Source organism: Schistocerca nitens, chromosome 4, assembly GCF_023898315.1.
Source record: "Schistocerca nitens isolate TAMUIC-IGC-003100 chromosome 4, iqSchNite1.1, whole genome shotgun sequence".
Classification (NCBI taxonomy): domain Eukaryota; kingdom Metazoa; phylum Arthropoda; class Insecta; order Orthoptera; family Acrididae; genus Schistocerca; species Schistocerca nitens.
In genome coordinates, this window is record NC_064617.1 from 503,557,991 (window position 1) to 503,585,631 (window position 27,641).

Here is a 27,641-nt window from a genome sequence, read left to right on the forward strand (position 1 = left end):
GGCATGTTAAGAGATGCGGTATAGAAATAGTAACCCACTGTTAAACAGTAATGGGGGCTTCAACAAGCAGTGCACCCAGTAAAATTTAGCACACCTAAAATGTGTGCAGAAGCAGAATTTTGCTTAGTGGATGGAAACAAACATAAATCTTTATTGGGCATACGTTCGCATGTGTTTGAGGGCCTACATGGGGAAAGGAAGTTGGGTCCACTATGATGTAGATTATTTGGAACAGGTGGGAGTGACATGCACTCACTAGGGTCAATGATACTGTATTTTCGGACAGTGGGGGAACATTTCTGGGAGTATATGGAAGTTTTGCCTCTTACAGGCAATGGTTACTATCTGATCTTAAGGTCAGACTTCTTACATGAACATCATGCTAAAATTGACCTTGTATGGCATATAACTGAACTCTGTGGGACATCATTCCATCTGAGAGAAACAATCACAGCTCCACACTGCCACAAGGTTCATCTCTCTGGATAGGGGAACCTATACAACTGTGTGCAAGGCCTATAAGGATTCATTTGTGGGAAAAGTACAGCATGGTACAGTGAAACTACTACAGGTGAACATAGGTGCTTTGCTGTTAACTGTTTTGTATATAGGTCAGCCACTAAAGGAAAATGAGGAACTAGATAAAGCATGGTGTTTTGTACACAGCAGTGTGGTGTGCATACAGGAATTTATAGGTGAACCAGTAACTTTGGAACAACGACATGGACTGTCTAAAGGGTTGACAGTCACCAATCTGCATAGTTTAGGGAGAGATGATTTGGACAGAGTAAAGCATAAGTAAGCTGCCAGGTTAGCTGCATTGCAGGGAGAGATGACACACTTGGAAGGAACAGATAAGTCAGCTAGGGAGCAGTTGCTCGTAGAGTTTGAGGAAATTGGTCTTTACCAGGGACACTGGTGATAGCTTGAAATCCCAACTGGGAATGAACTGTCTGTGTATCATAAACTGTACAGAATACCACATCATCACAATTGCAATCACTAATAAAAATTATGAAACAGTATTACTGAAGTAAGTACCAGTTCTTAGGGAGCAGCAGTAATGATTGCTTCAAAAAAAGAGTACAGATGACAATAAAGCCTATCAGTTTTGTTGTGGTTGCAGTATCTTAATAGTCATACAACTACTGGTACTTATCTGGTCCCAAATCATCAGCTAGAAGTCGCGCCAGAGGATTGGCCAAAACATTTCTAGTTCCTTCAGCACACTACCAATACCAACAGATGTCATTTGGATTAAAGAATGCACCAGCCACATTTCAGCATCTGTTAGAGAGAGCTTTGTGAGGATTACAGTCAAAGCACTGTATAGAATATTTGGATGACATAACTGTCTTTGTAAAGGACATGGAACAATGTGCTACAGTTAAGAGAAGTGTTTAAGCAGATGCTTGCAGCGCATGTAACACTCAGTAGAAAGCACTGTCACTTTACACTACATTAAATACAATATTTAGGGTATGTGAGTAATTGTGAGGAAGTCCAGACTGACCCTGACACTGCATAAGGAAAAGAAGATACACCCAGCATATTACTATAGAAAGTTTGTCCAAAATTTGTAGAGATAGCACAACCTTTCACTCACCTACTGAGTAAAGGAGTGAAGATTTATTGATCACTGGAATACAAGGATGCTTTTAGTTAACTGGAAGAATTATTAACAACTGAACCAGTGTTGGTTTTACCAAATTATTAAGTCTTGTTGCACATATAATCAAGCGATTGGATGTGCACTGCGTCAAGAAATGGACAAAGCGGAACATCTGGCTGCCTATGCTTCACGTCAGCTGAATAAAGCAGAAGCAGGAAATGCTCAGCCTCATATATGGCATAGCATAATTTTGGTGTTATTTATAAGGTAGGAAATTTAAAGTGATAATTGACTATGCAGGATTAAAATTACTATTAGGTTTGAAAGTCCTTTGAAAGTCCCACCAAGCACGTTAAAGCATTGGACAGTAGGTTTGGTTTTGAAATAATCCATCAACCACACAAGAAACATGGGAATGCAGATGGCTAAGTCAGAAAGTTAACACATTGCAACAGGTATGTTCTACCACTGAAAAGTGGCAGAAAACAGAAGCAGCTGAGGAAGACTGTAAGCTATTTGCAATTCAGCCATGATTCGTTGTGCACAATGAAGCATTAAGTAAGCAAACAATATTCCAACCTTGTGCTGTGGGTCTAGCAGCATTGCAGGCTGAAGTAATGAGACAGATGAATGATCATGTGCTGGAGGACTCGGGGATCGAACAACTACGGAACAAAGTATAACCAAACAATATTGGTGGCAAATGCATAAGCAAGGTGCAGAACATTATGTAAAGAACTGTGTACCATATTCACACAATGAACTAAACTGAGTCATCAGCATATTCCACTGCAGATATTACCTGAAGCCTGTAAACTATTTGAAATGATCGGTTTGGACATCTTTTGTCTTTTTGGGCAAATGCCAGCAAGGAGGCGCTATGTACTAGACCACTATTCGCACTACATGGAAATCATGGCTATTCCAAATTAGCAACCTACACAGTGGCCCAGGGCACAGGGTTGTTGAAGTTTAGTGTTCTAGAGACATTAATTACACATCATGGCATTAACTTCATGTCAGAGTTAATAAAGCAACTTTATCATTTAATGTGAACTTGAAAACTGGAGACAAAGTTATATCCACATGCAAATGGCAGGAGAAAAAAAGATGGGTTCATCAGACAATAGTGAAGAAGTTAATTCATTATATCAAGAGTCATCATCATATTGATTGCCATATGCTATCACCCGACATGTTGGTGGCTTGTAATTTTTAGGTTCATGAGGATAAAAGACAAATACCGTATGAGGCAGTTTATGGTCAGAAAATGCCATCACCATTCGATGGGGCAGTTTATGGTCAGAAAATGCCATCACCATTCGATATAGTGAAGGCTAAGGTAGGGAAAAACAGAATTGGTTTGTAATTTCACAAGAACTTTGCGAAACAAATACAAAGACCCTGGAACAGCAGGAATGAGCAGGGCAATGGAATGTTAAGTTACGTAAGTACCTTGTAGAGCAGTAGGTGCTGTTAACAAACCATTACATCTTGAAGAGAAAAACGAAAAAATTCTTCGCTTGTTATCAAAGTCCATAACAAGTAATCAAGATCACCTTGCCAGTGAATGTCAAACTGCAGCTTCTGATATGAACAACAGTTGTCTATGTTGGGCATATTCGAGTCTTCCCGGGCACACCAGAATCTTTATCATCATTATCAATGTTGGTCACAAAAAAGGGGGAGGACATAAGTAGGGGAAGATAGCACTACAAGTTTAGTAGACCACTACTGTGCGATCTACACATACATTTTCTTACACTTTACGACATGCAGTTAAGCCGATATAAAGAAGGTAGAGGGATTGAGGCTTTCCTGCTGTAGGTAACATCACCGGCAGAGGCAGCCGCAAAGAGCATCATAATAATGGTGCTGCTGCCCTTCTGCAGTCATGGAAAGGGTACTGTATTAAAAACTTTTGGGGTTTGTAAGGTGCATTTTTTAAATATATGCCATTTCATGTATCACAGTAATGAGAATATATAAAGTGAATGATGTACAAATGATGAAGAGTTTTTGATTTATTTATAAGTACAGTATACGTATGTTGTGATACTGTACCAAATTCTTGAAGCATTAGGGTGGCTATAATACTGTATAATTGCTAACGAGTCAGGTGTTGACAGAGGACAAGTAACAATGTTAGTTTGCAAGAAGAATTTCATTCTTGTGGTGTGTTAACAGTTAATGGGGGATATAAAGTGGGTTGTTTATTTGAACTGGTTCTAGTGAGTTGTTAGCATACTAATTTGGGGATTTGTTTTTGTTTGGCAATGAAATTCAGATGACAGGAGATATTGTTTGTCTATGTTGTTGTATGGATATAGTGTAAGAGATGTATAGCAATGGGTATTTTCGGGTTGTAGGTTTAGATGAAATATTGGGAGAGGAAGTAAGTAATTGTAGGTAGACTGTAGCACTGAAGAAATTTTGACACTCGAATGGTTTTGGTGTGCAGCGATTTTTGTACATACTAGGACAAAGAATATTCTGCTAGTTGTACCAGATAAGAAGTGCCATGCGTTGATGACAAAATAGCTGCAGCAAAGCCAAAGGGAGCAGAGTATGACATGCCCTTCCAGGATGGTGCAACTGTTGTGGAGAAGTGCAAAATAAGCTATTTCTTGGGTGGACTGGCACAAGGGGATGTCCATGGAGCATTCTTGCAACACAACCATGCTTGGATAGGTCATTCAGTAGAGCACTTGCCTGAAAAAAGCAATGGTCCCAAGTCCAAGTCCCGGTCCAGCACACAGATTTAATCTGCCAGACAGTTTCAAATCAGTGCACACTTCACTGCAGAGTGAAAATTCAGCACAGAAACAATCCCCCAAACAGTGGCTGATGCACCTCTCTGTAATACCATTTCTTCCAGGAATCCAAGTTCTGCAAGATATGCAAGAGAGCTTCTGTGAAGTCTGGAAGGTAAGAGATGAAATACTGGCAGAAGTAAAGGTATGAGGACAGGTTGTGAGTCACACTTGGATAGCTCAGCCAGTAGAGCACTTTCCTGCCAAAGGCAAATATCCCAAGTTTAAGTCTGAGTCCAGCATGCAGTTTTAATCTGCCAGGAAGTTCAAGATTGACCAATCCATTGATAAAACTAGTCAATTGTCCCATCACTAACCCTAATATTTACAAGATTCTATCACTGTATCAACTCAAAATAATTTCTAAATAGTGAATCTCATAAGGCTGACCATCTATTAAGTACCTATGTGGATGACCTCGCACTTTTCTTTGTTTAGTGCCAATTGCCACTTTTCGCACCATACAGAAATTCTCTTTAGATCATTTTGTAATAAAATTGATGATCTGATGATTTTACTAGACGGTAAATTACAGCATCATCTGCAAACAATCTAAGGGGGCTGCTCAGATTATCACCTAGATCATTTACGTAAATCAGGAACAGCAGAGGGCCTATGACACTGTCTTGCAGAACACCAGATATCACTTCTGTTCTACTCAACGATTTACCGTCTATCACTACGAACTGTGACCTCTCTGAGAGGTAATCATGAATCCAGCGAACGTTTTAATCGTCGACACATACCAATCCAATGTGACTACAGTTGCAAAGGCCTATTATGCAGTATGTTGACACCTCACACCACAGACAACTTTATTGCTTTGCAATGGATGTTGGGGTAGATCAGTATGATTTTCAATCACGAAAATTGTATTCATTAATGAATCCATTAGGAAGGGAATGGGATTTGTCCGACATCCACAGGCTGTTAACAAACTCATGGTCATCATTTACCTTTTCAAGAATCTATTCTCAGAATTGTCAGCATCTTAAGAGATCATTGGGTCACTTCCTGGATGACCTCCAATGTTTATGGATAACAAAATTAGGGTCAAAATTCTCTATGTGCAGCTGCCATACCATCACTGTTTTATGTTAACAGTATCTTCCGTTGGTTCTTGGTAGAACAGCATTATAATAAATGAAAAGCACCAGTTTGCTTTTGTTCTACAAAATTATTTTTATTTTTGTTAACTGGTTTTCGGCTTACAAGGCCATCTTCAGACATTTGCTGAGTATTGTTACCAAAGAAGTTACAATGTTTGCAAACAACATTGGAAGAGAAGTAACACGTCTAGATTGAAGCAGAAACATACAGTAAGAAACATCTTTGACTGACTGGTGGTAATGCAATGAAAAAGTAAAAAATTTAACAGTAAATAAATAAAAATGGAGTAGACAGGAAAAACTTGAACACAAAACAGGAACAGCACAGCAATATCAATAAGATAAACAAAAATAAATAAATGCAGGAAAATGGAGATGTTTGAGGGAACATACAGTAAAATGCAATCTTTGAGAGTTGGGTTGTTAGGAGGAAGAGACCAAACATTAAGGTCATCGGTCTCATCAGATTAGGGAAGAAGGGGAGAAGGGGGAAGGAAGTCGGCCGTGCCCTTTCAGAGGAACCATCCCGGCATTTGCCTGGGGCGATTTGGGGAAATCACAGAAAACATAAATCAGGATGACCGGTCGCGGGATTGAACCGTCGTCCTCCCGAATGCGAGTTCAGTGTGCTAACCACTGAGCCACCTCGCTAGGTCTTTGAGAGTGTGGTGGTATGGCATTTTAACATTAACATTACATTAAAAACAGTGGCTATGTAATAGTTTGCATTAAATAAATGAACAAAGTAAACTATGAACAATTTTTGATGAGACAACTACAAGAGGTGTTAAACATGGACAGTAATACAAGTACCAGTTAAACTTAGCCTTAACTATTGAAACTACAGTCTATATGGAATACACCGACAACTTCGATAAAACAAAAGCTTAATGTATACAGGAAAATGGAAATATGTAGGAACAGACAGTGCGGAAAGTAATGAACAACAGAGGTGATTATATAAATTTTAGGAGAAGAGAAGTGTTCAGCTGTGTCTGGTCATTTAGGATTAGATCTGGACTGTGAGCAAGATGTTTTTTTTTAATTTCCAGGGCTTCCAGAAGGTTGAGTTTATGGCCTTTGCTTGCTAAGTGAAGTGCATGGGGCACTGGCTGGTAGTTGTGAGCCTCACTCAGAACATGCTCGTGAGCCTCACTCAGAACATGCTCAGCAAATGCAGAGTCAGAATTCCGCAACCTCCAGCTGCGTTCATGTTCGGTCAGCCTAGTTGCTATGTCTCTGCCTGACTGACCAATGTAAAATTTGTCACAATCAGAACAGGTGATTTTCTATATCCCACTGTTGGCTAATAACTGGATCTAATCTTTGCTATTAAAAACACACTGGGCTGTTGTGTTCTTAACATAGTAGGAAAGCCTGTACTTGCAGGCTTTGAGTGCTTTGGCAATAATCTGTGATACCTCACCTAGAAATGGTAGTGTACACCATTTCTTGCAGACAGTGGATGGGGTAGCAGGTGGGGCTTGGAGGAGGAGTATAATTTTCCGTTTTTGTTTCCTGTGCAAAACGGGTCAATAAGAACCGGACTGTAGCCACTGACTGTGGCAATAAATTTTATCATATCTAACTCTGCTTTAAAATCATCTCTGGGCCTGAGGATGGATATGAGATGGTGTACCATTGAGTGGAAAGCTGCATGTTTGTGAACTATGGGATGTTGTGAGCAAGAAGGTATTACTGTGTCTGTAGTTGTAGTTTTTCTATAAATTTTGAAGTAATGTGTGTGCGTGTACTGAAGTCAGTGGTTAGATCTAAGAAGTTTATGAATTTGTTACCAATCCCCATTGTGAACTGAATATTTTTATGTTGACTGTTTAGGTTTTTCAAAAATGTGTTGAGTTGTCTTGTAGTACCAGTCCACATACACAGGACATCATCTACATATCTAAATCACTATTTGATATTTGCACTCAACGGTTCTGTTTTTAGAAAAATTTATTCCGAATTGTCCATAAATATTTCAGCCAACAGTGGACTAAGAGGGGAACCCATAGCTAAGCCATCTAATTGTTTATACAGAGTCCCTTGGAACTGGAAATAGTTCTGTGCCAAGCATGTCTGTGTGGCCAGTCTCAAATCATTCAATTCCACACGATTGACATAACACTAGTGCACCAGCTCTGTCAGAATATCAATGCATTCCACCACTGGTATGTTGGTAAACAAGCTGCAGGCATCAAATGATACTACTTTATCACTGTGTGAGACAGATATACCTTTTAATTTATTTACTATGTCCATGGAATTTGAAATACCATACTTTGGTTTGAATTTAGTCTTGCTCTTAATTAGGACATCCAGTTCACAAGCTAATTTGTAAGATGGAGCAGTGAATGATGATATAACTGGATGAATAGGAACATCTTGTTTCTGCAGTTTAGGAAGCCCATACATTCTAGGAGGCACTGGGTTCATGTTAGTTAACATTTTTGCTTCAAACTCAAGAATATGCTTTTGCATGAATTGATTGCGTATTTAACATCCTCTCTGAATAATTTAGTAGGGTCTTTAGGAAGGACTTGAAAGCCTGTGGTATTCAGGAAAACATTAACTTTATCTACATAATCACATTTGCTCTAAAATACAATACTGTTGCCTTTATCAGAACAAAAGCAAACTGGTGCTTCTCATTTATCATCACAATTTTGTAAAAGTTTTGACGGCAACAGCACATTGTGAACACTATAAGAACCCATGTTAAATAAAGAGCAAGATGGCATGAAATGGTTTCTATACGTTACCCAAGGTTAACAATCGCCTAGGGCTACAAACACAAATTTCATAATTTCCCATTTCTCTGAATCTCACTATATGATACACTGCATTTATAACTGCAAAATATACACAACATAGCTCTTCACTTTTGTGTAATCAATTTATACTTATTGTCTGCTCCTATAAATCTACTTACCTCAGCTTTAGAAAGAAGTGCATCACAGCTGAGCAATGCTTTGTCTGGTAAACGATCAGCAATATCAAGAGCAAGATTAAGTAACGTGAGGGCTCTTGATCGGTTATTCTGACGAACTAGAAGTGATGCCAATGAACAATAACAACGGTACAAGTCTTCATACAAATCGTTCTGTTTGTTGATGGCAATGGCCTGTGAAAAAATTTTCAAGAACAAGATATAAATTCATTTCAAGGATGAGAAAGTATTTTATGTACAATCCATCACTAAATACGGATGTAGTCTACAGCTGTGACATGACATTCTCAATTATAATAATGCAGTATAGATAGTAGGGTTATAATTAGAAAAGATATGGAGAGGGATAAACCAACAAACAATTCTAAATGCAGCAAAATATTTTTTTAGTCTTTCCTGAATACCAACAAATGTGGACATTTCAGAGTTTATTCTTCATATTAACGTATTTAAATTAAAATAAATGGAGTTAGATCCAACTATTTTTTTAAAATAATTGTTTATGGCAATATTTTCTCTAAAAGTAATTCATTAATGGATTTACATTCCTCTTTGACTACCTTGTACTATTATTGCTTTGAGTGGTCTGTTATGTGTATCTGTCTTTGCTGGTGCGTCATTCATCGAAGTTTCTCAGCTGCATTTACATTTCGTGGTGAGCAGTTGGCACCTGGTACAAATTTGAAAGCAAAGTAATGTTAAATTTCCTGGCAGATTAAAACTGTGTGCCGGACCGAGACTCGAACTCGGGACCTTTGCCTTTCGTGGGCAAGTGCTCTACCCAAGCACGACTCACGCCCCGTCCTCACAGATTTACTTCTGCCAGTACCTCATCTCCTACCTTCCAAACTTTACAGAAGCTCTCCTGCGAACCTTGCAGAACTAGCACTCCTGAAAGTAAGGATATTGCGGAGACATGGCTTATCCACAGCCTGGGCGATGTTTCTAGAATGAAATTTTCACTCTACAGTGGAGTGTGCACTGTACTGGCAGAAGTAAAGCTGTGAGGACGGGGCGTGAGTCGTGCTTGGGTAACTCAGTTGGTAGAGCACTTTCCCGCGAAAGGCAAAGGTCCCAAGTTCGAATCTCGGTCCGGCACACAGTTTTAATCTGCCAGGAAGTTTCATATCAGTGCACACTCCACTGTAGAGTGAAAATTTCATTCTAATGTTAAATTTGTTTGTGCATTGTAATGGGGTATTATTTTTAGTAGTTTTTAACCATATTTCTTGTGAAATTCTTGTAGAGAAACTTTCAGAAAGTTCATTTACAGCGCAGGATTAAATTTCCGCTGAGGCTACCAGTGGACAGGTAAAACACTCATTTTAAATATTGTGAAAAGGACAGATAGCTAGTCACTGCAAAGATGAAACACTGAGTTGCAGGCAGGCACAAGAGATGACCTTCAGAAAAAAATACACATGCACATTCACACAAGTAAGCATACCTTACGCACACATGACCGCTGTCTCCGGCCACTACAGCCAGAATGAGTGCATGCTTGCTTGTGTGTGTATGTGTGTGTGTGTGTGTGTTTTCTTTTCTGAAGAAGGCTATGGCTCAACAACTGTAAAAGGTTTACCTGTGTGAGTAGTGTGAACTCTGTTGTAGGTTCACAAGTAGTGGGTTACAGTGTGATATTTATGGGAAGTGTTTTCTTGGGGAGGGGAATACAGTGGGCATTTGATAGAGATCCTCTCCTGGAATTGCACGATATGAAGCAAAACTAAGTTAATGGAGGTGCAGCAGCATATTTGTGCCCTTCAGGTACAGTTAGAAAACAAACGGAGACGAGCTAGACAGGATGATAAGGGAAAAAGAGGCTGGGGAATGGGAACTGACAGCTGGTAAGAAGGTTGCTAAGAGATGAATATACAGTAAAACCCCACTTTTACATTCCCAGCATTAATGTTTGTGGAAGTCCGAGGTTGTGATGCCTTGGTTAAGATGCAAGTGTGGCGTCTTAGAATTACACTACTGACCATTAAAATTGCTACACCAAGAAGAAATGCAGAGGATAAACGGATATTCATTGGACAAATATATTATACTAGAACTGACACATGATTACATTTTCATGCAATTTGGGTGCATAGATCCTGAGAAATCAGTACCCAGAACAACCACCTCTGGCCGTAATAATGGCCTTGATATGCCTGGGCATTGAGTCAAACAGAGCTTGGATGGCGTGTACAGGTACAGCTGCCCATGCAGCTTCAACACGATACCACAGTTCATCAAAAGTAGTGACTGGCGTATTGTGACGAGCCAGTTGCTCAGCCACCATTGACCAGACGTTTTCTATTGGTGAGAGATCTGGGGAATGTGCTGGCCAGGGCAGCAGTTGAACATTTTCTGTATCCAGAAAGGCCCGTACAAGACCTGCAACATGCGGTCATGCATTAGCCTGCTGAAATGCAGGGTTTTGTAGGGATCGAATGAAGGGTAGAGGCACGGTTCGTAACACATCTTAAATGTAACGTCCACTGTTCAAAGTGCCGTCAACGCGAACAAGAGGTGACTGAGACATGTAACCAATGGCACCCAATACCATCACGCCGGGTGATACGCCAGTATGGCGATGACGAATACACGCTTCCAATGTGCATTCACTGCGATGTCGCCAAACACGGATCCAACCATCATGATGCTGTAAACAGAACCTGGATTCATCCGAAAAAATGACGTTTTGCCATTCGTGCACCCAGGTTCATCGTTGAGTACACCACTGCAGGTGCTCCTGTCTGTGATGCAGCGTCAAGGGTAACCGCAGCCACGGTCTCCGAGCTGATAGTCCATGCTGCTGTAAACATCGTCGAACTGTTCGTGCAGATGGTTGTTGTCTAGCAAACGTCCCCATCTGTTGACTCAGGGATCGAGACGTGGCTGCATGATCCATTTCAGTCATGCAGATAAGATGCCTGTCATCTCAACTGCTAGTGATATGAGGCTGTCAGGATCCAGCACGGCGTTCCATATTACCCTCCTGAACCCACCGATTCCATATTCTGCCAACAGTCATTGGATCTCGACCAATGCGAGCAGCAATGTCATGATACGATAAACCGCAATCGCGATAGGCTATAATCCGACCCTGATAAAAGTCGGAAACGTGATGGTACGCATTTCTCCTCCTTACATGAGGCATCACAACAACGTTTCACCAGGCAACGCCGGTCAACTGCTGTTTGTGTATGAGAAATCGGTTGGAAACTTTCCTCATGTCAGCACGTTGTAGGTGTCGCCACCGGCGCCAACCTTGTGTGAATGCTCTGAAAAGCTAATGATTTGCGTATCACAGCATCTTCTTCCTGTCGGTTAAATTTCGCATCTGTAGCACGTCATCTTCGTGGTGTAGCAATTTTAATGGCCAGTAGAGTATGATGATTTGCCTTACTTCTGTTGAGTGAATTTGGGGACAGCGTGAGGTTTGCAAAGTGTTCCTTTCTATTATCTTCCGCAGCATGTTGCTGTCTGCTTATGTGCCTTACCTGCCTTTATGGCTATTAGAACTCTAAAAACTACTGGCTCAATCTTCCTGTTTGCTTAATCCCCAGTTGTGGGTAATACTAGCAGTTATTAATACCGTGTGCAGAATTGTCATGGTTATCCGGGAGGTATCTATATCTGATTTATACTAAGTAACAACCTGGGTGTGGAGTTGGTTGGGTTCTGAGGTTGTGGGTTGAGACGCCTGTTGATCAGCAGTCAACAGTACAGTGTGTAAACTTTTAGATGGCAGACCTCTCCCTAGTCCTGAATCGGCAGAAGTCGGTAAACGTTGGGAGGCTTCGGTAGGCACGCAGTTTCGACCGCTGCCAACATTACGTAGCTGACTGTGTTGTACAAGGTAGCCACTGTCGTCTGCTCTGTTATTGTTTTGCGCTGTACTGTTCTGCGTGTTTTTATTGTGCAGTTGGGCTAAACATTATCAAAATGAGTGAAGAGGCAGTTGCTGGCCCATCTTGGTAGTCGCCAACAACCCCTACCGGTAGGCCTACGGTTAGAAGGAAACCAGTATTACGTAGCGATGCTCGCAAAATTATATTGCATGTGATTGAATGCTGTGAAAGGGAAAGGGAGCAGAAAAAATTGCTTCACCCCATTTACAAATCTTCAGTGAGAGCTGCTACATACACAGGACAAAGCATGCGTAGCATTGGAAGATTCAAACAGTTTTCCAAGAATCATCCTGGCGTATCACCACAAACGCCTGGCAAGAAAAGGTGAGTTTCCATTTCAGATATTTTGTTCGCGATCACTTTGAAGGAGCCCCCTATTTCGTCCGAATTACCTTATATTTCATTTTTCCTTGCTACCGTATTGCAATCGGATGAATGGTTTGTGAGCGCATAGTAGACAAACATACATACATTCATTATATAAATCCATCTCCCACTTCCAGCTCCACTCCCCCCAAAACCTCAAAATTCCAATCAACACAATCTGGAACTACAACACCCTAATTCAGTAGTTAACCTTTCCTCCAAACCTCTCTCCCAATCCGAAACCTCTGTCCTATCCAAAGGCCTCACCTTCAGCCCCACTCCCAGATTCAACCAAACAGCCCTTGTCAAAGATTTACTGTCCTACACTCGTACTCTCTGCTGGAAATGTCACTTTGCCATGAAGAAAAATGATCCTAATCCTACTCCTAATGGTCCAACTCCCCAAGACACTATCCAAATTGAACCCTGCCTGGAACAGTTCCGTCCTCCGTCACAGCGGGAACCACCTCCTCTTCCTCAAAATCATCCTCTCCAAACCTTCCAGGAATTTCTGACTTCCAGCCTTGCCTCTCAATCCTTCCTAAAAAAAACCTCAAAAAACCTCAATCCTACTCCCAACATCACCACTGCTGAAGCCCAGGCTATCCGTGATCTGAAGGCTGACCGACCCATCGTCATTCTTCCGGCGGACATGGGTTCCACGACCGTGGTACTTGATCGTCGGGAGTACATGGCTGAGGGACTGCGTCAGCTTTCAGACAACACTACACACAAAGTTTGCCAAGGTAATCCCATTCCTGATGTCCGGGCGGAGCTTCAAGGAATCCTCAGAACCTTAGGCCCCCTACAAAACCTTTCACCTGACTCCATCAACCTCCTGACCCCACCAACATCCCGCACCCCTACCTTCTACCTTCTTCCTAAAATTCACAAACCCAATCATCCCGGCCATCCCACTGTAGCTGGCTACCAAGCCCCCACAGAACGTATCTCTGCCTACGTAGATCAACACCTTCAACCCATTACATGCAGTCTCCCATTCTTCATCAAAGACACCAACCACTTTCTCGAACGCCTGGAATCCCTACCCAGTCTGTTACCCCCGGAAACCATCCTTGTAACCATTGATGCCACTTCCTTATACACAAATATTCCGCACGTCCAGGGCCTCACTGCGATGGAGCACTTCCTTTCACACCGATCACCTGCCACCCTACCTAAAACCTCTTTCCTCATTACCTTAGCCAGCTTCATCCTGACCCGCAACTTCTTCACTTTCGAAGGCCAGACATACCAACAATTAAAGGGAACAGCCATGGGCACCAGCATGGCCCCCTCGTACGCCAACCAATTCATGGGTCGCTTAGAGGAAGTCTTCTTGGTTACCCAGGCCTGCCAACCCAAAGTTTGGTACAGATTTATTGATGACATCTTCATGATCTGGACTCACAGTGAAGAAGAACTGCAGAATTTCCTCTCCAACCTCAACTCCTTTGGTTCCATCAGATTCACCTGGTCCTACTCCAAATCCCATGCCACTTTCCTTGATGTTGACCTCCACCTGTTGCCTCATCAGGAAAGAGAGAAGGAGAGGGAAAGACGAAAGGATGTGGGTTTTAAGGGAGAGGGTAAGGAGTCATTCCAATCCCGGGAGCGGAAAGACTTACCTTAGGGGGAAAAAAGGACAGGTATAAACTCGCACACACACACACACATATCCAACCGCACATACACAGACACAAGCAGACATTTGTAAAGGCAAAGAGTTTGGGGAGAGATGTCAGTCGAGGCGGAAGTAGAGGCCAAGATGATGTTGAAAGACAGGTGAGGTATGAGCGGCGGCAAATTGAAATTAGCGGAGATTGAGGCCTGGCGGATAACGAGAAGAGAGGATATACTGAAGGGCAAGTTCCCATCTCCGGAGTTCTGACAGGTTGGTGTTAGTGGGAAGTATCCAGATAACCCGGACGGTGTAACACTGTACCAAGATGTGCTGGCCATGCATCAAGGCATGTTTAGCCACAGGGTGATCCTCATTACCAACAAACACTGTCCGCCTGTGTCCATTCATGTGAATGGACAGTTTGTTGCTGGTCATTCCCACACAGAAAGCTTCACAGTGTAGGCAGGTCAATTGGTAAATCACGTGGGTGCTTTCACACATGGCTCTGCCTTTGATCGTGTACACCTTCCGGGTTACAGGACTGGAGTAGGTGGTGGTGGGAGGGTGCATGGGACACGTTTTACACCGGGGGCAGTTGCAAGGGTAGGAGCCAGAGGGTAGGGAAGGTGGTTTGGGGATTTCATAGGGATGAACTAAGAGGTTACGAAGGTTAGGTGGACGGCGGAAAGACACTCTTGGTGGAGTGGGGAGGATTTCATGAAGGATGGATCTCATTTCAGGGCAGGATTTGAGGAAGTCGTATCCCTGCTGGAGAGCCACATTCAGAGTCTGATCCAGTCCCAGAAAGTATCCTGTCACAAGTGGGGCACTTTTGTGGTTCTTCCGTGGGAGGTTCTGGGTTTGAGGGGATGAGGAAGTGGCTCTGGTTATTTGCTTCTGTACCAGGTCAGGAGGGTAGTTGCGGGATGCGAAAGCTGTTTTCAGGTTGTTGGTGTAATGGTTCACGGATTCCGGACTCGAGCAGATTCGTTTGCCACGAAGATCTAGGCTGTAGGGAAGGGACCGTTTGATGTGGAATGGGTGGCAGCTGTCATAATGGAGGTACTGTTGCTTGTTGGTGGGTTTGATGTGGTCTGATATGTGAAGCTGGCCATTGGACAGATGGAGGTCAACGTCAAGGAAGTGGCGTGGGATTTGGAGTAGGACCAGGTGAATCTGATGGAACCAAAGGAGTTGAGGTTGGAGAGGAAATTCTGGAGTAGTTCTTCACTGTGAGTCCAGATCATGAAGATGTCATCAATAAATCTGTACCAAACTTTGGGTTGGCAGGCTTGGGTAACCAAGAAGGCTTCCTCTAAGCGACCCATGAATAGGTTGGCGTACGAGGGGGCCATCCTGGTACCCATGGCTGTTCCCTTCAATTGTTGGTATGTCTGGCCTTCAAAAGTGAAGAAGTTGTGGGTCAGGATGAAGCTGGCTAAGGTGATGAGGAAAGAGGTTTTAGGTAGGGTGGCAGGTGATCGGCGTGAAAGGAAGTGCTCCATCGCAGCGAGGCCCTGGACGTGCTGAATTATGTACTTAAGAGGGTGTACTTTGGTTTCTGTATGGATTTGGAGTTTCTTTTGTATCATCATCCTAGGCAAGTGGCAATGTGTAGCAACCACAGTCGCATAATCAAGAATTTTGTGTGTATGTTTGTGTTTGTTTGTGTGTGTATCGACCTGCCAGTGCTTTCGTTTGGTAAGTCACATCATCTTTGTTTATATATATATATATATATATATATATATATATATATATATATATATATATATATCTAAAAAGAAAAGAAAGATGATGAGACTTACCAAACAAAAGCGCTGGCAGGTCGATAGACACACAAACAAACACAAATATACACACAAAATTCAAGCTTTCGCAACAAACTGTTGCCTCATCAGGAAAGAGGGAAGGAGAGGGAAAGACGAAAGGATGTGGGTTTTAAGGGAGAGGGTAAGGAGTCATTCCAATCCCGGGAGCGGAAAGACTTACCTTAGGGGGAAAAAAGGACAGGTATACACTCGCACACACACACATATCCATCCACACATACAGACACAAGCAGACATATTTAAAGACAAAGAGTTTGGGCAGAGATGTCAGTCGAGGTGGAAGAGTAGAGGCAAAGAAGTTGTTGAGAGACAGGTGAGGTATGAGTGGCGGCAACTTGAAATTAGCGGAGATTGAGGCCTGGCGGATAACGAGAAGAGAGGATATACTGAAGGGCAAGTTCCCATCTCCGGAGTTCGGATAGGTTGGTGTTGGTGGGAAGTATCCAGATAACCCGGACGGTGTAACACTGTGCCAAGATGTGCTGGCTGTGCACCAAGGCATGTTTAGCCACAGGGTGATCCTCATTACCAACAAACACTGTCTGCCTGTGTCCATTCATGCGAATGGACAGTTTGTTGCTGGTCATTCCCACATAGAATGCATCACAGTGTAGGCAGGTCAGTTGGTAAATCACGTGGGTGCTTTCACACGTGGCTCTGCCTTTGATCGTGTACACCTTCCGGGTTACAGGACTGGAGTAGGTGGTGGTGGGGGGGTGCATGGGACAGGTTTTGCACCGGGGGCGGTTACAAGGATAGGAGCCAGAGGGTAGGGAAGGTGGTTTGGGGATTTCATAGGGATGAACTAACAGGTTACGAAGGTTAGGTGGACGGCGGAAAGACACTCTTGGCGGAGTGGGGAGGATTTCATGAAGGATGGATCTCATTTCAGGGCAGGATTTGAGGAAGTTATATATATATATATATATATATATATTGCTTGACATAACACTGTACCTGTCTTGGCTTTCTTTTTTAATCATGTATATGATTATATCTGTGTGTGTGTGTGTGTGTGTGTGTGTGTGTGTGTGTGTGTGTGTGTGTTTTGGGGAACTGAATGTAAATGTTAAGGTCATTGTTTTATTAAGTTTTCATTTCCCTGGGTACTGATGTGATACCAAGCAAACTGTAAATCAAATAGAAAATACAATAAGCTGAATTGTTAAATTGTTTGTCACACAGATTCTTCATGTTGTACCTGTTGGGTTGAAGCATAGGTATTGCATAAAATTTTTGCTTCGCTTTTCTATCACACAATCTTGAACTAAATATTTTGATGTTCTAATAATTACATGGTATCTCACTATAGGAAGTGAAACTTAGTGATAAGCAATTAATTCTCAAGGTACTCCCAACAAATTTCCCTGCTTCTGCAATGAGTGTTGCTGAAATTATTGACTTCCATAACTGTGATAGTTAAATGTAAAGCTTACTTGTTGTCTTTGAACATAGCTATTTTCATAGCCATTTACAGCATTTTGGGTTTCCTATGTTTTTAATAGTGTGATGTGGGTCAGTGTGACAGTGTACTAAAGTCTTACTTGAATGACTGGGGACGTATATATTTATGAAATTCTCTTGAGATTGTTGTTATTATTGTTCTTCACCCTTTAAAAAAAAGAAATTAAAAAAAAATTAACTGTTGAAAGCTTACAATTCAATTTTTCTTAATTGGTTTGATGATCCTTTACGCACAAAATGTCATATAAATATTTCGGTCACAAATGATGTTCAACCCTTCCTTGGGCCTAGTCCCACCCCTCCTAGACAAACTCACGCAGTGGCTCTGTACCATTTTGGTAGCAAGAGCATGATTGTCTTTGGGCATAGGAGATTTGTACAGTATTGGACATCATTTGTAAAATTTTTCTTTGCACAAATGACTTTTGAGACTAGGCAAGACGGTTGCCTTTTTTTTTTTTTTTTTTTTTTTTGGGGGGGGGGTTTGGGGGGGGCGGGTGTTCAGTGTTGTAGATCTATTGCCTTCCGAATGAAGTCTTGAGCTCTGATTGGAGTGGGGTGTTTGAGAAAGGAACAGCTTCAGTATGAATGTAAGATGCAAAACCTTTCAGATGATAGGAACGTTTTTGAGTTACCAGCGCGACTGCGGGCGATGACAGGTATTCCGGGGCAGGTTAACAGTGGAGCTATTTGGACACCTAAGCGTTGCCATGCAGCACTGCACCGCATCCCTGTCCAAACTCAAGGTAAGCTAGAACCTCTTAAAAGATAAGTGTTCCTTCGTATCATCGGATTTATCGAATGCAGGCCCAAATTTTGCACTGGCTGCGAAGGATAGAGGACCAACTCTCGGTTGCTACCGAATCCAAATTTCAACCCGTATCAAGCAACTGCACAGCAAAATGATTAGCTTACAAATTAGTTTGAGTAACTTACGAGTGGGGAAGCAGCCACAGTGGTAGGGAGTCAGAATTCGAGGTTGTCGAAAAGGAGGCAGTTCTTCCGGGAGCCTTCTTAGGTTGGGAGGTGGAGGATGCACGTGCGCCCTTCGCTAAGTTAGCTAATCCTTGTTTCAGGTGTTGTGTGGAGGTTGCCTCTTTTAGTAAAAAATGCACTATTAGAGGAAACTGCTAATGTTGCGGTCAGCCTGGCTTTCTCGCCTGACAATGCCAGGCTGATGTTAAATGCGCTCTGAACAGTTGACATCAGGGGAGAGACAATGGGGGGTTTCCTCTGCCAACTCCCCTTTTAGTGTATGAATGTTAACAATGAGCCATTGTGCGCCTTGCTCGATTCGGGTAGTAGTGTTTCCATGATGAGCCAGTGGTGATACGTTAGGTACTACCCCATTTGTAAGTTTCCGGATTTGCATTCAGTGGATTTTTCTTGCTGTTAATGGTGAAGCCCTTCCTGTATTGGGGAGTATGTGGATTTTTTGTCATGTTGGTGGTTTATCTGGGCCCCTAAAGGTTTTGGTCACAAAGGGTCTGAATACTGATTTTTTATTGGGCTGTGATTTTGTCGGTAAGGCAGGGCTTGTGCTGAATTATGTACTTAAGAGGGTGTACTTTGGTTTCTGTATGGATTTGGAGTTTCTTTTGTATCATCATCCTAGGCAAGTGGCAATGTGTAGCAACCACAGTAGCATGATCAAGAAAGGAGATTTGGAGGTGGGGCATTTGGAACCTGTACAAGCTCAGGCTCTCCTTAAGATATTGCTTTGCTTTCCTGCAGTTCTAACCGACAAACTGGGCGCTACCAATTATATAGCGTATAAGATTTTGTTGTTTGATCAGGCTCTGGTTAGGCAGTCACCTTGTCAATTGTCAACTCCTAGAATGAAAATATTGTGGGAGTTGGTGAGTAAGATGCTCACAGGGGTGTTATATGACTGTCCACCTTGCCATATGCCTCATCAATATTTCTGAATCTGAAGAAAAATGGAGGGGGATTTAGGGCAGTTGTTGATTATCGAGTTCTTAACCACAAGGTGATCTTGGTGTCTGCACCCCTCCCCGAGATGCATTGATGTTTCTCGCAGTTTCCAGGGGTCATTTTTTGGTCACTGACCATAACCAGGTGTATTGTCAAATTCCCTTAGCTGAGGAACCCAAGCCGGCCACTGCCTTTTGCTCTGATTGGAACCTGTATGAGGTTAACTGGGTTCCATTTGGGTTGTCCATCAGACCAGTGGTTCTATCAAGATTACTTGATTCACTGCTATGCAATATTAATTTTAAAAATGTGTCTACAATTGAAACTTCCTGGCAGATTAAAACTGTGCACCGGACCGAGACTCAAACTCGGGACCATTGCCTTTTGCGGGCAAGTGCTCTACCAACTGAGCTACCCAAGCACGACTCACGCCCCGTCCTCACAGCTTTACTTCCACCAGTACCTCATCTCCTACCTTGCAAACTTTACAGAAGCTCTCCTGCGAACCTAGCAGAACTAGCACTCCTGAAAGAAAGGATATTGCGGAGACATGGCTTAGCCACAGCCTGGGGGATGTTTCCAGAATGAGATTTTCACTCTGCAGTGGAGTGTGCACTGATATGAAACTTCCTGGCAGATTAAAACTGTGTGCCGGACCGAGACTCGAACTCGGGACCTTTGCCTTTCGCGGGCAAGTGCTCTACCAACTGGTGTCTACAATTATTTGGACATTCATGCTGTTTATAGTCCCAACTTTGATGATCATGTTCAGCCATTGCACTTGGTTTTGTAATGTTGAAGGGAGCTAGCCTCACTGTGATGCCAACTAAAGTTACTGTAGCCTGAAGGGAGATTTCCTTTCTTGGACATTTGGTTCCTGTGGGCAGTGTTAAAATAGATCAGCCGAGGACCTGGGCCATTTACAGCTTTCGTCATCCCAAAACTAAGAAAGGGGTGGTGCAGTTCATAGTGATTAACAGTTATTTCCAGAAATTCACACCCAAGTTTGCTGAATTAGCAACTCTGTGAATCTTTTGCGCAAAAAAGTAGAGCCCTTTGTGTGGACACAGTCAGCAAGCTGTCTTTGACTCTCTAAAAGTTGCCTTAAGTAACGCTCTGGTTTTGGCCATACCTGATTTCAACTTGCTCTTTGTTGTTCAGACAGACTCCTCTATCTCTGGGGTGGCTGCCATTCTTCTTCTCAGTTGGGTTCTGGCCTGTCCTCATACAATTGGATGCATTGTGCGATGGGCAGTCAGAATTTGCACCTTTCAGTTCTACGTGCACCACTTAAAAGGGTGTGATAATGTTGCAGCCAACAACCTGACTCACATGTTTGTATAGCAAGCAGAAGAAAAGTGCTCTCTAGATATCGCTGAGATGGTGGAGCAGCAGGTTAATTTTGTTCTTACCGATATTCCTGCATTATTTGGCGATTCAGTTGGGCATTAAGAGGATGACACCCAAGCTGTGGCATATCAGGGGACAGTTAGCGTCTGGCCCATCGGCCCTAGAGTATGAGTTGAGAAGGAACATCTGGTGTCATAGTGTGAGTCAGAGTCAAGTGGTGAAGACCTGCCTCCTGGCCATCTTGATTCCGGAGGTATTTAAGCACTAACCATAAAATACAGGAACTCCTTACCTAGCATTCATTGTATCGAGATGTTAGGAGGATGACTTCTCAGTGTCTGGACAGCCAGATGGCTAAACCAAATCCTTTACTCAAGCCGAGATATCCATGGAACCCCTCTTTATCAATCACATCAGTCCTCTGCCTCCTACCCAGGGTGAGTATATATATAGTTTTGTCATTGTTGATGGGTTTACCAGGTTGTTGCATAATATGCGTGTTGCAGCTGCACAGAGTACTAGCCATTTGAGTAGAATTTTCACTTGCCCCCCCCCCCCCCCCCCCCACCACCACCACCACCAAGAGTTCTTGTAAGTGATACTGCTCCTGCTTTTACTTCTAGGAAGTTTCGTAACTTTTGTTTCCATTTTGGGGTTAAACATGTCACCACTAAGCCCTATTATCCTCAGCCATCATTCAAGGAAAGGGTCAATTACAATTTGAAATCTTTGCTTATTGCCTTCCACTCTGAGGCTCAAACTAGTTGGGCTGTACCTTGCCCTGGTTAAATTTTGCTCTCAATACTGCTATGCATGAAATTCATCAGACTATTCCCACTTCGCTCATGTTATCTTATCCCCTTAATTATTCCTTGGTGAACCTGTTGCCCGACAACCCCACCACCGAGCCTATCCAGGATGCTTGGTGAAAGGCCAAGGGTAATATTCAGTGCACCCACAGCAGGAAAGCAGCACAAAACAACAAGGGGTGTTGTACAGGCAACATTCAAGTCAGTGATGTAGTCTTTGTCAAAAATGTTGGGGGTATGGCTTCCATAGCTGTGATAGTTACGTGAAAAGCTTATATAACATTTTGGATTGCCTGTGTTTTTAACAGTATAAATTATGTGAATGTGACAGTGTATTAAAGTCTTACTTGAATGCAAAGAATCAAAAAGACAACTACAGTGCAACAGATGCAAAACAACACACATGTGAACATCACACAAAATACTTAGGTAAATATTTGTGCTTGACCATGAAAATAAATCCTCAAAAAGCATTGTGCTAAGCATGTAAAAAATTACATAACTGGTGCAGTCTTGTCATCATTTAAATAATGAATTACACAATTGCAGGCTTTCCAAAAATGTTGAATACAATGGTTGAAGTTAAGTCAAACATTTCTACTACACAGACAGTTACCAGATCCATTTACATCAGTGGCTAAACATAGTACAAAATTCAGATAATCTTTATTGGATAATAAATAAGTATTTTGATTTCTGTTATTTACATATATTATACACAAACCACGAAAATGCAAGGGGGGATCCTAAACATAACTTTTAGTGCTTAAAAAGTTATTTTCTACATTTTACGCCATTTTTTTAAGGTACCTAAAAGAGGGTAAACATGGGGTTTCACTGTATTTAAATAGTTTCATTTGGTGTATCATCAATAGACATGACCAAGTGCCAGAGTTAAAAGGACAGGAGTCTTTGTACCTGTAGGTGTAGGAAACATGCAGCAGACCTTAACAGTTAAGAGGCAGTCCATTGTAATTCAAACAGAAAGAAGAAGATGCTTCTGTTAGGTAGTTCTCAGGTGTAGGCCAACAGTTGGACGAAGTGTTGGAGAGGGAGTACCGGATCACCAGCATTGTGACTGACAATATAGGGGAGTTATGTAGGAATTTCATCAAAGAAAGTCAGATAACGATTGTGGGTGGAGCTGGGAATGGTCTTGACAGTGACAGGGATAGGATGACCTGGAAAAGACAGTTACTCGAACTAGTGGCACAAATGTGCACCTCCTGCAGTTGTTTCAGCATCATGATTGGCCTAATCTTAATAACGCAGTTACATGTACTAACAGGGACTTGAGAAGGCACTGATGATGGAGATTATGGTTCACACTGCAGTGGTACTAGCTGAGTCTATCAATAGAAGAGGCTTCACTAAACATGACCTGCATCTCAATAGGTATGGCAAGGGAAGGTTGGCAAAGCTTATGGCTTCACTAAACATGACCTGCATCTCAATAGGTATGGCAAGGGAAGGTTGGCAAAGCTTATGGCTGACAGTTTAGTGGGAGTTGGCAGGAGCACTCATGGTAAAATTGTTGTAATAATTGGTGTTAGACCTGAACTTTTTCTAGACTGTAGTCAGCTGAAAGGTAACCTTGCTCAAGAGAAGATTCTAACAAAAGAAGAATCTTCAGAAATGGTCAAGTACCTAACAAGGGAACCTCCCCATCGCACCCCCCTCAGATTTTGTTAAAAGTTGGCGCAGTGGATAGGCTTTGAAAAACTGAACACAGATCAATCGAGAAAACAGGAAGAAGTTGTGTGGAAGTATGAAAAAAATAAGCAAAATATACAAACTGAGTAGTCTATGCATATGAAATGCAACATCATGGAGAATATGAGCTCATGAACGCCATGGTCCTGTGGTTAGCGTGAGCAGCTGCAGAACGAGAGGTCCTTGGTTCAAGTCTTCCCTCGAGTGAAAATTTTAATTTTTTATTTTCAGACAATTATTATCTGTCTGTTCGTTCATTGACGTCTCTGTTCACTGTAATAAGTTTAGTGTCTGTGTTTTGCGACCGCTCCGCTAAACCATGCGATTAGTAGACAAAAGGACGTGCCTATCCAATGGAACCGAAAAAGTTTGATCGCAAGGTCACAGGTCAACCGATTCCTCCACAGGAAAACACGTCTGATATATTCTATATGGCACTGGTGACGGCATATGTTGTCGACCCGCCTAACTTGTACACTTTGCGAATGGGTAACAAGATTCTTCTACCTTGTCCGATTCAGGTTTTCTTGTGGATGTGATAATCACTCCCAAAAAAGTGATCGCATCGGACAGACGGACGGACGGACAGATAATAATTGTCTGAAAATAAAAAATTAAACTTTTCACTCGAGGGAAGACTTGAACCAAGGACCTCTCGTACCTCAGCTGCTCACGCTAACCACAGGACCACGCCGCTCATGAGCTCATACTCTCCTTGATGTTCATATCATATGCATAGACTACTCAGTTTGTATATTTTGCTTAGTTTTTTCATACTTCCACACAACTTCTTCCTGTTTTCTCGATTGATCTGTGTTCAGTTTTTCAAGGCCTATCCACTGTGCCAACTTATAATTAAATCTGAGGGGAGTGAGATGGGGAGGTTCCCTTGTAAGTAAGAAAGGAATTAGCACATTTCATCAAAATGTAAGAGATATTAGAGATAAACTACATGTGCTGCTTGCTGACATTGACTCTGACATTACTGGTGTATCAGAGCACCACTTACACCATGCAACAATTCAGAGGCTTCCTATACTGGGATACAGATTCACTAGTTATTGTTCAAAGAGCTCTTCAGAGAATGGGAGAGTGGACAATTACATGAAAAAATTGTACTCCATTTGATTCTACTGATGTATCAAAGCACTGCACTGAACGGGTCACTGAATCTTGTGTTGTGGCATTTGAACTAAGTGAAACTACATCTTTAAATTATAGTTATCTACAGGTCCCCTTCACTCTGATTTCACGACATTTCTGTTCAAGCTAGAGAGAATTCTACTATATATAACATTTTTGTTCATTGTTTATTATTAAAGGGTCATTCTGTTTGTAAATGGATAAATGGCCTTTCAGACAATGACACACGATTTTTAACAATAAAACAAGTTTGTGTGTTTGAATTTTTAAAAAACACACACACATTTTATTTAAACTATTTATAAATGTTAATCTAGTGGCAACAGACTCTTTTAAACCTCATTAAAGAACAAAAGTAGTGAGAAGTTCATCGTGCACTTAATACAGATGCACTTAATATAGATGATTCCTCAACACAATTCTCATGCACTTTAAAAGTTGCTCTATATTAGAAAGTTTAAGGCACTGACAGGCAATATGGATGGCTGACTAATGGCATAAGGACTTCATGTAGAGAATTATTTCAAAAAGTTAGGGATAGCAACACTGGAGCTGCAATAGTCCCTTATAAACAATACTGTAAGGTGTTTATGTCACTAGGTAAGCAAAAAATGTGGGGTACACAAACAGAATAGCTAATTCTAAAAGAACATATGGTCAGCTGTGAATAAAGTGTCTAAGCAACACCTCAAGGTTGAGGAAATAAGGTCAATACATAATAAAAATGTTTTAGCTGCCAATAATTCAGATATATGTACAGTATTTAACAACTGCTTTCTAACTAAAGCAGGTGAATTAAATAAAAACTTTCCAAAGGGAATTTTATAACTCTCATACAAAACTGCTTTCCAAGGCTTTTAAATGAAATACATCTCCCGGACAGATAAAAAAACTACTCACTATACAGGAACAGAAGAGAACATATATAAAGGTTAAAGAAATGTGCAAGTTTTAGGAGCCAGTGGCTCCTCCTTCTCACAGAAGGGGAATCAAGATCAAAAGGACTGGCGACATTTAGAAAATGGGAAGAGTTCGGAAAAGTCACCCAGAACCTCGAGTTTGGGAAGACTTACCCAAGGGGATGAGATGGAAGACTGATTGTTAGGGACTACACCAGATGAGATTTGAAGAGAGTTTAAAGGTGGAACATGGGGTAATAAGTAAGACAGAGATCACTAACAAAACACTGTGCAAGAATTAATAAGATCAGAAAGCGAAGTGCATTATATGTAGGAGAGGTGGTGTGAGGAAGGAATAGACAGGTCAGAAAATAAAAAAATTATAGAAAACTAAAAGGGAATGAAAAAAGCAATAGTTACTGAGAAAAAATGCTGAGACTGAGGAAATTAAAGAAAATAATTAATTTAAATTAAGGCCAGGTGGTTTGTGAGAACCAAGGACATTTTGTAACACCAGTTCCCACCTGCAGAATTCTGAGAAACTGGAGTCTGAGGGACGAACCCAGATGGTACATGTGGTAGAAGAGGGGCCAAAGTCACAACTTTCATGTTGTAGAGCATCCTCTACAACAGAATAGTTCATGTTGCCAGTATATACTTTCTGTCTATGCCCATTCACCCTAACTGATAACTTGATGGTAGTCATACCAACACAGAAGATTGAACAGTGTTTACATGATGGCTGATATACGACATTTGTTATTTTATTCTAGGTGTGGTGGGCAGAATGGACCTATTTCAGGGTACAATTTCAATAAATCATAGCCTTGTTGTGGTAGCTGATTAATGGCTCCAAGACCAGGATAATACCGAGTAATGAGAGGTATACTCCTAGGTTTTTTTAGGTTGAGGTGAGAATTGTGGTGGATTTTTGTAAAGAGTCTGTATCTTAACAAATTTGTTTGCCTCGAATGCTGAGGCAGTATAGGAGGGAAAATTGATAAAATGTAAGTACTATTGTTTGTTAGTAGGATCAGTGTGAAAAAAATTGTGTATCTGACCCTTAATGAGGATGAGGTCAACATCAAGAAAAGTAGCAGCATGGGATTCGGAATAGAACAATGTGAAATTTAATTGATTGGATGTATCAAGAGGTTCCAAAAATTTCAACAGGTCAGCCTCACCATGAGTCCAGATGGCAAAGGTACAACCAATGTATCTCAACCAAACCAAGAGCTGAAGGCTTATAGACCCACTGTAGATGTTGGACCACTTTGGAATAAGAGGAGTATCTCACAATTGGTTCCTCTTATACTTTTAAGAACAAGCAGAAAGGTAAGTAGGTGTGTGTGTGTGTGTGTGTGTGTGTGTGTGAGAGAGAGAGAGAGAGAGAGAGAGAGAGAGAGAGACAGCGCACATGCATATACGGGTTTGTACCACCTGAAATTGGGACTCATCTGACGGTTTTCCAGTCATGTAGGATCCAACCAATATGGTCATGAGCCCACAAGAGGCCTTCGGGTGATGTCACGCTATTAGCAAAGCACGCACATCCGTTGGCTGCTGCTATAGCCCATTAATCCCACATTTCACTGCACTGTCTTAACATATACACTCTTCATATGTCCCACACTGATTTCTGTGGTTGTTTCATACAGTGTTGCTTGCTGTTAGCACTGACAACTCTATAAAAACACTGCTGCTCTCTGTTGTTAAATTAAGGCAGTCAGCCACTTCACTGTTCTTGGTGAGAGGTAATACATGAAATATGGTATTCTCAGCACACACTTGACACTGTGGATCTCAAAACAGTGAATTCCCTTACAATTTCCGAAATGGAATGCCCCGTGTGTGTAGATCCAACTAGCATTATGTATTCAAATTCTGTTAATTCCCATCATGCAGCCATAATCACATCAGAAACATTTTCATATGAATCATCCAAGTACAAATGACAGCTCTGACACGTACTGCGCTTTTATACCTTGTGCACATGATACTACTGTGATAGGTATATGTGTGTATCGCCGTCCCATGTCACGTCAGAGTGTGTGAGAGAGTGAGTGAGAGTGAGAGTGAGTGCACTCTGGCCAATATAACAGTATGTGTCTGACAGTCAT

General features: G+C 41.8%; 1 protein-coding gene across 4 annotated transcripts in view; it reads right to left on the bottom strand.

Moving 5' to 3' along the window:
• LOC126252967 (tonsoku-like protein) overlaps positions 1–27,641 on the bottom strand; it is a 286,128-nt gene that overhangs the window by 191,660 nt on the left and 66,827 nt on the right. For all 4 annotated transcript variants that reach the window (XM_049953987.1, XM_049953984.1, XM_049953985.1 and 1 more), the window contains exon 7: positions 8,467–8,658. In XM_049953987.1, coding sequence (XP_049809944.1) covers positions 8,467–8,658 — 192 coding nt within the window. The remainder of the gene's footprint in view (positions 1–8,466; positions 8,659–27,641) is intronic.